Genomic DNA, 16,915 nt, shown 5'->3' with positions numbered 1-16,915 from the left:
TTGGACTGTCTCAAGGAAACGCATCTCAGACAATTTTAGCAAAAGTCTGCAAAGAGAAGACATACTTTGGTGGCCTAAAACATGACACTCCCTCGCTGATCCAGGTAAGGCCATAAATTGTGAGTCTTCCCGTGTCACAACTGTGACATCAGAGCCCCTACTGGCATCCAAAAGCAACAACTGGGCCCTAATGTAGATTCTTTAGAAAGCACAGGGAGCAGCTGGGGGCAAGCGGGTGTCTGCCAGTCTCACTGCATCCATGGCAACCAAGTAAACACAGCAGCAAACTGTCAGGTTAAACTTAAGCACCACCGGGTGATGTTTCACTGTCACCAGAAAGCTAACCTCGCACGGCACATGCCAAACGTGTTCTTCTGCTGGCATAAATCTACTTGATTGCCTCTCATCTATGTTATTTTGAAGTTATTTGATCTTATTTTGTGAATTTGTGTTCAAATGTGTTCTTGGTTATGTGTTAGTGGCAGTTCTTGCCTGAATGGTGCTCTGCCCGACCTCCACCCACGGCCTCTTAACATTAACATGGCACTTTACCAATTTTCTAAAAGATTTGGCACAATAAATAAAATGAGTTGCAAGTACAATTTATTATAACAAAACATTAATTAATTAAACACATAATATCCTACTTTACAGTATGAATCTGTAAGAATTTCTTTTGTACAACAAGAGGGAAATTTCAAGTTAAATTCATAAATCAGGCAGAGTTAGGACGGGCTTACTTGTTCTTATAAAAGTTATAAAGTCTTTTTATCTTAAATTGGGATTTGAACAGATCAAGTAAAAGTGTAAATAACAGATTCCGATAAAGAAAAAATAAACATCGATGGAGCCGGATGTTCAGTACACTAAAAACAGAAGTTCTTTTTAAGACTGCTCTAAATTACCAGCCTGACTAACGAGTGGCACGAAGAAAGGAAAGAAAACAGTTTCAGCGTCTTGCATTTTAACATTTATTGCAAACAAATGTAGATGTATCAGTCTACATTACATCCATCCATCACACTTATTGTTCTCAGCACAGTAAATGCAACATTTGCATTCACGTTCCCCTTTCAAAGTAGTCCCTCTACTTTTCATCCCGACCTTTACCTTCTTCACAGGCACAGACAGCAGTTTTAAATCAGCGATGGCATCAATTCAAAACAGAGTTGAGTCATGTGCGACTTATTTTTAAACCTTCTGTAAGCACGTATCTCAGACCATCTCACCTTAACACTTTCCTCGTCTGCTACACAAAAACACTGACAGTGTCATTTTCCCCATGTTTAATCCTGAAATCCTCAGACATCGTGACATGGCATGTGAATAGTACAGAACTTCACCGTCACCATTTATGAACTTTACTTGATTCGAATGCTGTTTAACTCAGTGATGCCACCCAATTTCAGACAGATTGTCCTCTCTGTATGCCTCATTTTTGAAAGCAAAAGATAAGAAATGCTCCTGCGTTGATGCGTCTTTTGCACACGATGCCATGATCCTGAAGTTCTCCTCTACAAAGTTTCAAAACATACAGAGCCTTGCAAATGTATTCATCTTATTTTATCCTTTCATCACATCATAGCCACATCCTTGAGAGGTTTATTAGGATTTTATGTGATAGATTAATGCAAAGTAGCACATAATTGTGAGGTCTGAGGAAAAATATAAACTATTTTCAAACAATTGGAGAGGGGGCAAAAAGGGGCTATTCAACCAAAACATCCTCCTTTGTTCTGATATAAAATTGTTGCTGTATTTAATTTTAGTTATGTTGGCCTTACATGCAAAATGTTGTGTGATGAAGAACCAACATCATCTTGAACACACAATCCTCAACATGACACGTGGTGGTGGCAGCATCATGCTGTGGGAGTGCTGTTCTTTCACAACAGGGAAGACGGCGGTAGCTAAAGACAGGCCAGTTTGGGAAGAAAGCCTGTTGGAGGCTGCAAAAGACCTGAGACGGGGTCAAAGGTTCACCAATAGAAATATTTATTTATATATTTTAAAAAAAGTATTATTATTATTTTGCTGCATTTTATTCCCTTTTACAGTGATGGACATCTTATTGTTGATCTATCACATAAAATTCCAACAAAATATTTTGACCAGAGGTATTAGTACTTTTGGAAGGTACTGTATAACATAACCTGCAGCTTATTCTTTATGTAAAGAATAAAAAATGGTGAATAAAAATGTCTCAATAGTGCTATTGTCACCCACAGTTACAGCCATTTACATTTAGTGCTGTCATTTTTGGTGGCCGTCCAAGTGCAATTATTTAGAAAATAGAATGAAATAAAATGTACATTTCAAATTTCACATGTTCCAGTAAAGTAAGAATAAAAATTAGAGTAATGCATTTTTTTTCAGTCATCCAACACTGCAAACACTATGTCAAGTTTTCAGGTGATCTGTGTTCGTTTTCTTAAGGGTTGTTTAGGTCTCGGCAGCTTGATTTAAACTGTTCCCAACAGCTTCAGGCTACAATGCGCCTCAAATTGAATTAAGCATTGCACTGTCAATTAGGCTCTTGAAAGCAAACCCTTCAGAAAAGTTGACAAAATGTGTTCAAAACCTGGACTAATCTCAGTAAAATAAACTGTTAGGGCCCGAGATGGGGAAATGATATGTCTTTTTAAATGGAGGTAAGTAGACTGACCAGCAGCTCCAAATACCTTTTAGTTTGTGCTTAGTTTTGAAACATTCTGCAAATAGCAAATCTACAGTTGGTATTATTCTCAGAGGGATGCTGGTTCATGTTAGCACAAAGACCAATGAGGCCCTGCTGCATATTCAGTGGGAAACAGGACAGAAAATGTATTAAAAACAATCAAAAATATTATTGTTTAAATATAAAAAAGACAGAATCAAGGGGGAAAAAAGAAAAAAAAACATAAATTCATTTTGGATAGTAATTCTAATTACAGTCTTGCACCAAACAGCTCGCTCGAAAGCGTATTTAGAACCTGGTATTACGTTGTGTGTGCTAATTGTAAAGACACGCTTCACACATGTACACTCTGTGTGATCCTGTTTGCAGGGGAGTAACGCAACTCCTTGTTGTGCTCACAGAATGCTCGAATGCCACGCATAGCTCACGGCCACAAACACGGACACATTCAGACGCAAGCAGACCCGCTCCCATCTCATTACACAAAAGTGTAAACCGAACCAAGACAAATAGAGGAAGTTATCCTGTAAATGTCTCAGTTGGCTCCGACTCATTAGGCCCAACACTACTTATAGTGACCTGAGCTCAGTGCTAAATCTGAGTCGGAGCTCCGTTTTCATCTGAGCAGCATGCATAGTGTTACTCCTCTCACCTCACTAGTAAAAACAAGTGCATTAAGGAAACAATAATAATAATAATAATAATAATAATAATAATAATAATAATAATAATAATAATAATAATAATAATAATAATAAAACACTTCATTTGCACATCATGCTGGTGGGCATTGAGACGCATTTCACAGGATGCAACGAGGAGTTGATGTCAGCAGAAACACTGACTGATATCAAAAAGCTACTGTGGAAGGGTTTAGTGATAACACACAAAGGAAAACCAGATTCTTTTGATATGACTGTGATTTACTTGATTTTACACATGTAATGACCCTACGCACGGCAGCGGAAGGTCTGGAGTGATTCAACATTCAGTAAAGTTAAATGGTCCCTTTCCTCAGGTAAGTGTGAAAAGTATTTATATCCTTTTTTTCAAATTGCAAAACTACACTGTTGAAAGTAGTTTTCACCCAGCAGTAATCCACATGAGATCATCTTTTATTAAGACGACTCTAATAAGTCCACATCTATTTAGACTTTGCGGCCATTACTTTTTTGGGGATTCAAAGTTCATTTTATACCTTGGCATACTGATACTGTATTAGCTTGCGCTAATACGAACTTTTCCCCCTCTCTGCTGGTCCAAGTAGCTAGCATGACTCTCTCCATTTAGCAACATTTCCAGTTTTTCCTGGAGGGCCTTGAGACATTCCAGTGCAGGACAGGGGATGTAACTCCTTCAGAGTATTCTGGGCCCATCCTGTGATCTTTTTTATTTTTTTTCCCTACTTGGACGTGTCAGGAATGCCTCCACAGGAATCTGAACAAGAGCCCGATAGATATTATTGATAGGTCAGAATTATATTTATCTATATATGTGTGCCAACAGAGAGAGATGATTCGCTTAAAGCTACTCAGCTCAATAAAATAACTTACCATGTCTGCATTATACTATTGTGTCACATAAAAAAGTTATAATTGTTGCACATATATACAATTATATCTGTGCTCAGTCAACATCAGCCTAAAGAAACAAACTCTGACAGCAACCTCTCTTAATCTTGAAAGCCTGGAGTTTTATTTTGAAGGATGATTAAGCTTATCCTTAATTTATTATCTTCATGAGATTAAACTGGTGCTTAGCTTTATAGTCATCATTCATTAGGTGAAGCTCAAATCTTATAAATGTGTTATGTCAAACCTACTCATGATCAAGTTTCTAGTCTTCACACTAGAAACATTTATTTAGCATCACAAGCCAAAAACAATTTATTCTCAGCTTTTAATCTGCTTAGCCACTGAGGAAACTTTGACCACACAGATTTTAGAACAGAAGTGGCAGTCTTCGTTGGTGAGAAACCTCAAAATGTTCAAGTCTTGATACATCAACAATTGTATTTTTGCCAAACAAATGGAAAACACCACACTAAAATGCTTCCAAGCTTGTCAAAACCCCCTACAAATGAAGCAAAGATGCCGCACTTGGACAGCTGCTCTGGATATTTTCTACTTATTGGTCAAAGCTAGAAAATACAAACATATAGGTGGGATATAAGGTCTGGGAGGCCACCCTACCCAACATTAGAGTTGTCAGCCATTGGCTTTCAAATAGTTAATTTTCCGCTATTTGCCTCAAACCACCACACCGCTATGATACACCGCTAATGCTTGCTGGTGCATTTTCCAAACATCCCAACGTTCACATTAAATCCACACTCCAGCAATCTAATTATTTTAGTTATTCTAAAAATAATTAGAATTTTGATAATAAATACCTAAACTTATATGTTTTTATTTAAGCCTCATTCAAATGGACAATCTCTACTTCATTTAGAATATTCTTGACAACAAAAACACGAATGATTTTTTTTTCTAGGTCACTGTAAATACATTAAGGCAACACAAGGTGATAACATGTGATTGTTCCAGGATTTCAGTAACATCAAACAGGATGATTCCCCAGAAAAACAGTTTTGAATTCCTGATTGACTCTGTTCCCCTTGTGACCTTCAATAATGGATCAAACAGGAAGAGAAAAATGTAACAATTTAACTTCCAGTTTGCTACAGTTTCTCTGGTGAAATCACAAACTTTTCCTTTTAGTTATGTTTTTAGCAAACTGTCAATAAAATAGTGATGAGAGCACAAGCTAGCAAACAAATGTGTCTCGACAATAAATTTGGTTTGTATTAAGTTATACCTTTATGATACCTCTATCAAAAGCCATGGCCTAGATAGTTAATAATAGCGTAATAATAGTGTTTATTGTCAATCATCAGACTCAGTCAGGTGACACGAGACTACGATGTTCTAGAAACAAACATTCTGACTTTAATTGTGCTACTTTTTATTTTTTTATTTACATAAATTTTACTCACGTGAGAATATTGTGTTTTATCAAATAAACACAGTCTAACCTTAAATACATATTACCATTAACGTCTCAATAAAACAGATTGGCCGTAAATAACACTTTATTGTGACAGAACTGTCTTGTTTCCTTTTGAATAGACTGCAGGGCACACATGGCATTTAAATACAGACCAATCTACACAGCACCTGAATGGAAAGTATCTCTACGATTCATATCTATAAAGTGCTACAATGCATACAGAAAACAAAACAAAACAAAACACGAAAACAAAAACTAACAGAAGAATAGAGAGAGACGGGTGAAGGGCTCATGGTGGAAGTTGTCCAGAGAGCAGGTCACAGGATGAAAACTCCACTTACAGTGAATGAAGGCGGATTCCTCAGCAGAGCTACCTGGAAATTAAAGAAAAGAAAGAATTAATGAGTTCAGATGCCAAAATACATTTTTTCCTAAATTGCTCATTGTATTGATGTTAAAGTGCCTTCCAAAACTATTCACAGCTCTTGACCTGTGAATACTTCTTCACGTATTTTTGCATCAAAATCATAAGTTTTAATGTTTTTTTTGGGATTATTGTGACACAGCAATCTTGCAAGTAGTTCATAATTGTTAAGTGAACCATATTTTGATTATATAAATGAAATAAATATATAGAATGTTCTGTTGACATGAGTGTACTCCAGATGTTACATTTATCACACAAATTAACCCACCAATAACTAGCAACTAAATGTTATGGATAAACATTCAAATGATACAGGGCACTGAATAGTTAACATGCTTATATAATTTTATTTACTTTGTAGATAAAGACTTTTCTTGGTAATGGTAACTTCAAGACATCTATATGAATTAGTGAATTCATTGTTCAGGTGTAATTATGACCTATTCTTCCACATAAATTCTTTGAATCTTGAAGATTCTGGGCGACATTTCTTTCGTCTTTCAATAGAATTTAAATTTCTTGCAAGTCAAGTGATTAACTTTAAGCATCTTTTAGGTTGTTGTTAGCTTTGACCTCATCTGACCACTGACCAGAACATGTTCTTCCAGAGTTTCACTTGTCTGTTCAAATCTACTGTAACTTTAAACAATCTTCATCATATTCTGTCTTCAGCAGGGGAGTCTTCTTCAGTGAGTTGACAAAACTCAAGCGTAGCACTGAAATAACCTCCAGCTATGAAGCACAGAGCTAGAGGTGAAACTGATGTGACGCTTTGGTGTATCAGGATCAAACCACCAATTCAGAATCCACCATGAATTGTACTATCAGAGGTTGCTTGAGGAAAATGTGAGATCATCTCCGATATTAAATGCCCCACTAAAACACAAATCGAAGTTTGTGCTTCTAATGTAACAAAACGGAAAAAAAAGTAAAAGCTGTACGATCTTGTCGTTAGCCTTTTGGCTCACTGCATTAGGCAGTCATGGCTATGTTGAAACTAATCGATGAGTTTGCGCAGAAGGAATGAAGGTCAGCAGTGATTTCCAACTCCTTCTCCGCATTTAGTAATAGGCGGCGGTGGAGGTGGGGGGCTGGCACGGCGTAGGAGGGGGGGACTATAAAAAGTTGACCCTCTCGCAGTCTGACAGACTCGCTCCCAAGCCAGAGCTGCAGCAGCATCTGATCTCTCCGAGCAGCTGTCCTCTCCCTGCATCAGCACAACAAATACTTTGCATTGCCTGACCTTTTCCTCCTGCATCACTATTCCAGCCATGCCCCAATAACCCCTCCTGAATCCCCCCGCCCCCCTCAACCCAACTGCATGAGACACCAGCGCCAGCTCCACACATCTCATGTAGCCCTCACACCACTACTCAACCCCATACTAGGCCTCCGGCTGCCACGCTCTCGGCTGACATGTATCCCCCACGCTCATGCAGTTGTGTTCTTGCTCTGACACATTAGCTGCGAGAGAGACGTCCAGCAAGGTGTGAGTGTGCACATCTGAGAAAGAATTACAAATTTAAATGGTTCAGAGGATAATCTCGACGATGGCTCATTGCTTAGTTTTAAGGTCCAGTTGAAATAAAGCCAAACCGCTGTTATAGATCTAAAGGTACATGGCCACACAGTTAGATAACTCAATGGTCGACACGGTTATATTTCAGCTCATGATACCGTCTTGACGTCACAGTGGCGAGACTAGCAGCAATAATGATGAAATGCACAAAACAATAATCAGGTCCCAAAAAGGAATAAGTTGTTGTGGATTTTAGGAAGCTGAGAATGTGTCTACTCTTGATTAATGCCTTGAGGTGGAAAGGGCAGCTTTGTCCTGGATTTATTTGTCCAGAGAGCAGACAAATAAATCTGGTGAGGTTTTGAACCCCTCGTGCCTGGTAAAGGGAACTCAATAGAGACTTTTCCTTTTTGAAGGAGGCAGTGTGAACAACGAGGGTGATCTGTTGTGGGTACACAGCACTGGTGGGAAGATTTTAGGAGATAAACTCTGTATCCTGTGTCAGTTTGGACCAGGCTCACTCTGATTACTTCTCGTTATCCCCTTTCGTCAGGGAAAATGTTCTGAACACCTGAATTAACAGGATGAGTAACAGCTTCCTTCTGAGGGATCTGGCCACCAGCCCAGAACACACATAAATACAGACACGTGTACAACACAGATAAGGGGCATAACACGTGTGATATCGATAACCTATTTCTAATTTGTCTGCAGTCTTATTTTATTCGTAGTAACTTCTTTATTTATTTTAGCAAAAAAAAATGTTATCATGTTGCATTATGTAACTAATTTTGTTGTTTTCTTTTATGTTGTCCTGTTCCTTTACTTTAGGGAAACTTAGATGCTGTTTTTGTGTCTTGTTTCCCATCTAACTTCATGTTTATATTCACCTTTAATAGGTATGAACACCTTAACCATCTGATTTGATTTTAGAACACAAGTTTTACTATTTTATCTTTTTCTGGCTTAAAAGATGAAATAGCAAAACTTAACCTAAACGTTAGGGTTTTTTTAGCTGTTGTTTTGAGCTCAGATGGACAGCTTTACTCTTACCTGCATCAAATCAATCTTTGAGTAACAAATCTTAAATAAAAAAAAAAACTCTCTAATCTAAAAACTTTCCTGGTGGTTCATGTGAACAATTTCTCAAAAGTCATTGTAGTTTTTCCTCAGTATTTTACTTTCGAGGTGTGTATCAGTTTGGCATCTATGCACCTTCTTGTTTATTGTCAGAAGACCTGTTTACTACCAAACGCACAGTGGAGTTGAGCAGCTTGGAGAAGAATTTTGAGGATGAAGTAGGGCAACTGAGCTGGACCCACAGACTTCAGTGTGCTGGTGCACCTCTACAAGCTGTTTGTGGACGTTAGCAAGTGTTCTCTCGAGGTCACAACCAAAGTCAATATAAAACATTTCCAGATTACTTTAGTGCACTTCAACTTTAGTAAAGAGCTTTATGAACTAACTATTTGTGCAAAATATGCACTTGGGAGCCCAGTTTTGGGGCTGACTTTGGTTTTAACAACATGACAGGACAAAAATTGCCGTAAGTCCCTGATTCTTCCACAAGTACAGCTTGCAGACTTCGGAGCTGCATTATGAGAGATGTTGTGTAATTAGTGAGAGTGATGTACAGGTAGGCAATTAATTATAAAACATACAAAACTGTCTTATGGGACCAAAACAGTTGTATGGCGGCGGATGTGGTCCACATCTGCCTTCTTGCACCTGGGAATTGTACCCAAGTATGAACGAGATTCTCTTCCTGGTATCTTGGTTGATTTTTTTCCATTATGGCATTTAAGGAAGCAGTATGTTGCAGCGTTGCCTTAAACTGCATCCCCAGCTATGCCTCCAATTAACTCAGACGTTACATATCAACTTATCAAAAGCTTGTAAAGCCATGACATCATCATCTGATCTTAGCATAGTCATCTAAATGAATCTAAACTTATGACTGAACTAAAACGCTTCCTAAAAATCTCATAATTTGCCATGTAGAAGAGAAAAATATTTTTGGTAATCCCAAAAGACATAAAATGTTAACTGTGGATATCTGATCATTAAAAACTAAGGCTCTCTCTTCCAGGATCTTACACTAGCGAGAGTGCCTGCGACATACAGAGAACATAGTTGTTGAAATTGAACATCCATTATGTGTAAACAAGTACCTAAGAATAAGTTCAAGCTGCTTCCTATTGTTGCCTTATTTTGCTTTTCTAATAAAATGACTAACAAAATGCTTCACTTCAGGCTCTAGCAAACCCGCCTAAGGGATGAACAGAATAGTGATCTGTAATGCTATATAGGAAATTAAAAACCTTAATGGCTGATTAAGAATAACTTAATGTTAAGGCGTCACTAACTGGAATAGTTTCCAGCGACACCCTGAGAATAAACCGTGTAAACAAACTCGCCTCTCACTATTAAAATAGTCCGACGATGTGTAATGCAGAAAAAAAGAAAAGGCTCAAGGATGAAAATCCAATCTCTCAGGGGAGTCAAGTTACCTGTCATGGAGCTACTGCAAGTCTATTAAGACTGTCAGAGTGCTGCTAAAGTGCTACGGTAGGTTATATTGCTGCTTGGAGAAAACGTGGAAAACTCAAACCGCACAATAAGGAAAATGTCCTGCCAGGATTACCTATTTTCTCCTCTTAATATTGGCTCCACATTCTGATTTTAGGCTTGTGTTGAACTTGAAATTCCAGTGTATTTTGCGCCTTCTGTTTTTTTTTTTTAAATATATTTTGAATATGAGATCCTTTATTTAGTTTTGCCTTGAGATATTAATGCTTTGCAGTTATTACAATTTTGTCCTGATTTGTTGTTAATTTTTATTGCCCTATAGATGGAGTCATGTTTTTTTATAAAGCCCTGTGGGAATAATAAAGTACATTTGAACTGAATTTAGATTAAATTATGAAAAATATCTGTACATATGACAAACTGAAAACTTTGCACAACCAACTTTGTTAACAAGACAACACAGATTTTCAGTAACCTCTTTGGGTCTCTCATGCTTTCTTTACAATCATTCTCACTGTGCAAGACGGCAAGATGAGCTTAGGTAATACTCTTCCAATCATTCTTATTGCATTGCTATTCACATTTATACACTTATCTATTTTTCCACATTTAGTTTATAAAATGATCAAGAGAACTGTGTCAGGTCATAGTGATAAACCAGAGAGACAAGAAGTCACGGATTACTAAATCAAAGTTTTTTTCACAACCTGATAAGTATTTATTGTAATAAAACCGTTAGGAATCCCAATTTGTATGTAAATTATAGGGCGGATGTTGACCAAATGTTTAACTGTGAGTATATGTTGTTGGAATAAAGTATTCATTTTTATTTTAATCTGTTGCATGTTTGATCTTTGGACTGCGAACACCAGCAAGCTAAAGAGGTTCAGTAAAGGCAGTTTTATGTGTGTTTGAAATAAAAAATGTTTACAAAACTGTGACTCTGTTGAGTATGTTTCTCACAACAGGTAAATTGTTTCTAAAATGAAAACGTGAAACTGTTCAGGGCAGATCTTCTTTGTGATACCCCAACGCTGCTCCGACTGGTCAGATGCATAACTAATAGGTAAATATGAGTGCCAAATAACCGTTATCATTATTTACCGCTGTATCAATGCTGGTAAGATGCATTATAAAATATTTTGATTTAACTGGATCTCCGTCTCTGCCCAGCCTTTATCCTCAGGTTCCAGTGCGTCAGTGGCACATCTCTCCAGTATCTGTTTCCACATTTGAACTTCAGAGCTGATCGTCAAAGCTCAACTGTTTGGTCTCCACCAGGTCAAAGAGCCATGCAGCACTGGGCTTTCTCCTCTGCTTCTCCATGTCTGTTCAATTCTCATTCCGACAAATGGAGGACCTCACAAACATCAGAAAGTTTCAAAAAGAAACTAAAAATCTTCCTTTATAAAATACATTTTAACTTTTGCATTCTCTTTGTGCTATTTTTGTGTTTTTAAATCTGCAAACTGTTTCTACTTATTAGCATTTAAAGATTATTTTACAAAGTGCTTAAATGCATTATTATTATTAAAAAAACAGAATCAAGTTTATTGCAATTCAAACATGTCACTTATATTATCCTCCTCCTCGACTCTATGGTTTGTATGGCTTTTCCCCCCATCTGTCTGCAGGAGAATCTACATTATGTGACACATGACAGATTTATGAAAACTTTTCCTTCTGACACCTGGTCTGATAATACTTTGACATTTAGACTAAGATCCTTACTCAGATCTGGATTAGTTTGATTAATTCATGTTTGTGTTGACTCACATGTATGAAGAGAAGTCCTCTTGGTCACCGATGCTCAACCACAAAGCTCATAGTTTTCCCATCAAACGAAGGTGGAGCGATGATTCTTGGACCCTGCTGTGTTGTGATGCTGATAAGTGCCTTTTTGTCAGAGCTTCCAGGCCCTCCTTTAGTGGACATGTGTCCCAAACTCAGCGGCAGATGAAGCGGCCCCTGCTGAGCCTCTGCCGTCGCGCTGTAGTAAGCCTTCTCTGTACCTGGGCTCATTGGATTACTTTTGATTCTTTCTCCTGCTGCATCCTCTGAGTGACAGGGGGACTGCGGCACCACCGCCTGGGCTGCCAACGTAGGAGAGATGAAGCCTGGGTAGACCACGTAGGTGGGGGCAAGAGCTAGTGGGGGTAGCGAAAAAGGTACAGGTGTGACGGACGCGATTGGTGAGTGAGGCATGGGGACATCCACGTACTGGCCTGTCTCTGGATCGAAAAGTCTCTTGGTGGTGGCCAGTATGGGAGTGTCCACCAGGTAATAATGTCCAGTTGTGGGGTCCAGGAGCATCTTGCGCTGGGTTTGAGGGACCATTTCTCCTCCGGAGGGTGTTGGGGACATATTGGTGGACGGGGAGAAGCGTAACACCTGCTGCTGATTTTGAGGACTTGTCGCTGCTGTTGGAAGATGGTAGATAGTTGCAGATGGACAGTCCATGGTTACATGTGACGTGTTTTGCTCTGGCACCTTGCTATCACCCGAATTTGTTTTGCTAGAGCTTAAATCCCCCTTCTGACTGAGCAGCTTGGTTTCATTCGTGCAGCCAATCCCTGGCATGGTTAGGTAGTTCTCAGAGTCCAGGAAACCCTTTGTAGTGGTGGGATCTGTGAAACTGGATTTGGCCTTGTTCTGCTCCACCATTTTTACAGACCCGGGTTTAATCGCCGGCGTTTTGGAGCATCTCACGACAGAGGATGCTTGCAAAGCAGAGCCTTGCTCATTTATGCTGCTGTGTTTCTTATTGGCAAAATGCAGGACGCTTTTGTTGGTGAAGGTTTTACTTTGCTGCGATTGTGTTTTAAAAGTGTCATGGTTGTATGGAACATGGATGATATTCAGAGATCTTCTGTCTCCTTGGCTTTTCTGAACTTCTTTGCCGTCTGTGAGAGACTGAGGTGTCCTGCCACTGTTTTTCACCTCCTGCTCATCTGCAGCTCCCTGACGCTGAACGGTGAGGAGCGGCAGCACGTGGCTGTCTGCGACCGGGTGAGAGGCTTGGGTTTTACGCTTCCATTCATTCCTGTCAAAAACATAAAGCTGCTCCATGGTTTTAACTGCAGCCTTGAGCTTTTCTAGGGCATCCTGTTTTGGCATTGCGGGGTCATTTCTCCTTTCGTTTGTCTCCCCAGTGAACCTATCCTGCCTCTGTTTTTCCAGTTTGGCCTCAAGATTTTGATGCACCTCAGGCTGATTGGGATTTCCTTGTCTTGTCGTAAGAGTGGGAACTCTACAGGAGGTGTCAGGCATGGTGCCTACCTCCACTTGTGCTCGCGTTGTGTCGTCTGTCTCTGGTTTATTGTTTGTTTTAACAGAGTTGCATTTGATCACAATGGGGGATGGTTTTTCTGGATCCACTTTGGTTTTCTCCTCGGCCACCGTGGGACATCTACGCTCACTTCTGTTCAAAGAGACAAAACGATATGAGCTTTTCACTAGCTTACGCACATCCCTGACGTGATATATTGGTGTCTGAAATTTGCACTTTGTGTCCCTGATGTCTCTGACGGTGAAACTCGGAGCCTTGTCTCCTGAGGATAAAATATGACACCTGCCATTGTCCGATGCCCTGTATTTGTTGATGCTGTTACTGATTTTGGGTGTTAGGAGATTTGCAATATTCAGAGTGCAGCCTTTGTTTTCCTTCACGTTTCTCAGGCAGATTTTGATCTCGGGTGCTTTCCCCACCCTCTCATGTTTTTCTTTACTTTCTGCATTTTTATCATCCGACTTTTGCAGGTCTTTCTCGCATATCTTTGCACCTGTGCCGGGTGTGTTGGGGGTTAAATCCTCTGCCAGGTTTCCATCTTTTGAAAGAAGCTGGCAGTTTGGAACAAACAGAAGCTTCGTCAGAACGCTGCTGGAGTCCAGTCCTTCTCTTGCTGCCTCTGCCTCCTTCCCGGACTGCGGCTCCTGTGGTGTTTCCTGATGCTCTCCTGAAGAATCGGCGGCCTTGCTGTCACCCTTTGTCTCCTCTGCAGGCCCACAGGAGCTGGATCTGGATCTGTGATCTTCAGGCGAGTTTACGGAGTTTCCTAATTCTGAGGTTTGCCCCTGCAAGCCTCTGCTCTCACTCCTCTCCTTCACACTCTCCAGATCTCTAAAGTGAACACAGGGGGAGCCTGAGGGGTAAGTGTCTGAGATTTCTCCCCTCTCCATTTTGCGTTCCTGTTCAAACTGCATTTTTTTGGAGATGACATTTTTCAGCAGACTCGAGGCAAAAATAGCCCTCTTGTGTGTGTCCCCCGAGCTCTCTGTGTGATGATACTGCATCTCACACCCCGATCTGGCCAACATTTCATTGGGTCGATCCGTTTGGAAGTACTTGGGGCCCCGGGGAGTTCTGGATTCAACATTACAGTGAAAATTTAGTGTGACCCCTTGCTGTGCTGACTGTTCCTGCATTTGGAGCGTTCTGCCTGAAGATGTTGTCTGCTGTGAAGTAATTCTCTTGTTCAGGGCGCAGATTCTTGTCTGTTGATCTTTCATGCCAGTTTTGCATCTGTTGTTCCTCCTGCTGTCCTGCACAGTCTTATTCATTTCCAGTGTTGCACTGGAGGTGTTGTGTGTAATATTTCCATAATTCCAGTCCACATAAGCTGACCACTTATTCAGGCCATATTCTGACACGGATGACTCACTGGAAGTGCTGAGATTGATGGCATCAAAGTATGGACATGCCAGGCTTCGGAAAGACTTGGCGGTTAGGTTACGCACCTCTTTATCAGCGTCGTCCAGCTCACTGAAAGAGCTGGACGCTCCGCTGGAATACTCATTAATATCTTTCCGTCTCAGTTTGGTTGCAAGGTGCTGACGGCCCGGAGCCGGGATGAAATATTGACCCCTGTCGCACAGGGGCCCCGCTCTGGCGCCAGGGTTCACAAAGGAGTAATGGCTCCCATCTCCAAGGTGTTTGGCGCGCCACTGCGCGCTATTGTCAAACACGCCTGCGGGGTCGTTCACCGCCCTGGAGGAGGTTTTAATCGACAGGTGGATCTTCCCCGCAGACTGGTCACCGCCGCTCTGGGTTCTGCACAGGCTCTCATCCGAACTGGCGCACAGATCACTCTCCTCCTGCTCGGTGCTGACAGCCGCTCCGCTAAGATTAGACTGCGCCTTCAGCTGGCTCCGGCCGCGCTCCACGATCAGGGTGCCATCGTGGGTGTCGTCGCTCTCGAAAGAGGCGTAATCTACAAAGGCGTAGACCAGGTTGCCGTCCTCAAATTCCCAGCGGGTCCCGCGGCCCAGGTCGTAGTCCACGTCGTGGTCGAGCTCGGTGAGCTGGATCTCGTGCGTGGTGATGTAGTGGGACTCGGACAGCTCGGCGTCGCTCTTGCCGTTCAGACACATGTCGGTGTAGCGCAGCTCGCCGCTGTCGCTGCACTCGCTGGAGTCCAACTCAGCCTGCTTCTCGCTCTCTGAGTCCGGGTCCGCGGTGGGGACTTTGGTCAGGGTTTCCAGCGGGGACTCAGCCGAGGAGGTTTTGCTCTCCTCCTGCTTCGAGCTATCCGCTTTGATCACAGACAGCTGGTTCCCCTCTCCGGTGAAAGTCACTTTCACCGTCTTCAGCCCGTCGGGTCTCACGTCCAGATCCACATAATTGGACTCTTCGCTTTTTGTCTCCGTGTGCTGGTCCTTGCTGTCCTCCTTCTTTTTAACATGTTTAAGCAGCTTGTTGCTGTGAAGTCCGGTGTCATCTCGGTAAGTGAGAGTTTTCTCCGCTGCTTCCATTTAGTCCGGACTTACCGTCAGGTGGTCCTCGTTTACGATGTTACACCGACACTGGACGGAAAACTCTGCAGGCAGGAGCGTGGGGGCAGCCGGGAGGGGGTGTGCGTGTGTGTGTGTGCGTGCGTGTGTGTGTGTGTGTGTGTGTGGGTGAGTGACTTTGAGACAGGATGTAGGGGTGTGTGTTGGGGGGAGTCCCACAGAAATTCCCACGACAGTGTCAGGCGTCTTTTTTTATAACTCTAAAACAAACCTCCAAAGTTTTCAGCACCTCTCCTAGAAGAACAGCTCCTCCTCAGAGGGAATAAAAGTAAGAGTTTTCATCTTACCTGAGACATTTTGAGAAGTAGATTACTCTAAGCCTTTATTTTTTATTAGATATTTTCTTTTTTCTCCTTTCTTATATTTTAGGGGTTTTGTTTGTTTGCCTTTTGCTTTTTTTTATTTTTATTATTATTATTTTGGCATGAGAAGTAAAAATCGCCCGTTTCTTACTGCAACTTTTGTAAAAGTCCTGGCTGCTTTCAAATAAAACCAGTAACGTTTTCGGTTTAAAGGAAGCACATTTTCTTAAAACATTTCCGGCAACAGGAAGTTTTCTGAACATCTGGTCGCTTCCAGGCTGAATCAGCTGGTGGTCACGTTTTTTTTTCACCCCACAGACCATAGCAGCATCTCTGCCGCATGGTGCGAAGTGTGATATCAGACTCGATCAGTCTGATGCATTCTTAGATAGAATCAAGCAGCCTGTTCCAATCAGATGACAGAAAGAAAGAAAGAAAGAAAGAAAGAAAGAAAGAAAGAAAGAAAGAAAGAAAGAAAGAAAGAAAGAAAGAAAGAAAGAAAGAAACATGCCAACAAGAAAGAAAAAAAGACAGGACTGAAAAAGTTAGAGAGAAAATAAGAAAAAAAGCTTTTCTTCATAATAACACTGTATGCTGTTATTGTTTCAGACTTTTATTAAACTCGAATAAAGACTGCTAGTAAATATCACAAATAAACTTAA

At 40.9% G+C, this 16,915-nt stretch overlaps 1 protein-coding gene across 1 annotated transcript; it reads right to left on the bottom strand.

Annotated features, from left to right (window-relative positions):
• Positions 1-947: 947 nt before the first annotated feature.
• LOC106919291 (chromosome unknown C4orf54 homolog) lies at positions 948-15,943 on the bottom strand. The gene is made up of 2 exons (XM_088004197.1): positions 11,938-15,943; positions 948-6,060 (listed from the first exon to the last, which is right to left on the bottom strand). The coding sequence occupies exon 1, from the start codon at positions 15,910-15,912 to the stop codon at positions 11,962-11,964; it is 3,951 nt and encodes a 1,316-aa protein (XP_087860323.1). The 5' UTR covers positions 15,913-15,943; the 3' UTR covers positions 948-6,060; positions 11,938-11,961.
• Positions 15,944-16,915: the final 972 nt, after the last annotated feature.

This window comes from Poecilia mexicana, unplaced genomic scaffold, assembly GCF_051168715.1.
Source record: "Poecilia mexicana isolate PSO_F unplaced genomic scaffold, ASM5116871v1 scaffold_1, whole genome shotgun sequence".
Classification (NCBI taxonomy): Eukaryota; Metazoa; Chordata; class Actinopteri; order Cyprinodontiformes; family Poeciliidae; genus Poecilia; species Poecilia mexicana.
This window is presented reverse-complemented; position numbering and strand designations above follow the sequence as displayed.

What these genes read in the sequence shown, in the direction of transcription:
- LOC106919291 (XM_088004197.1), bottom strand. Translation starts at nt 15,912, where the DNA reads ATGGAAGCAGCGGAGAAAACTCTCACTTACCGAGATGACACCGGACTT.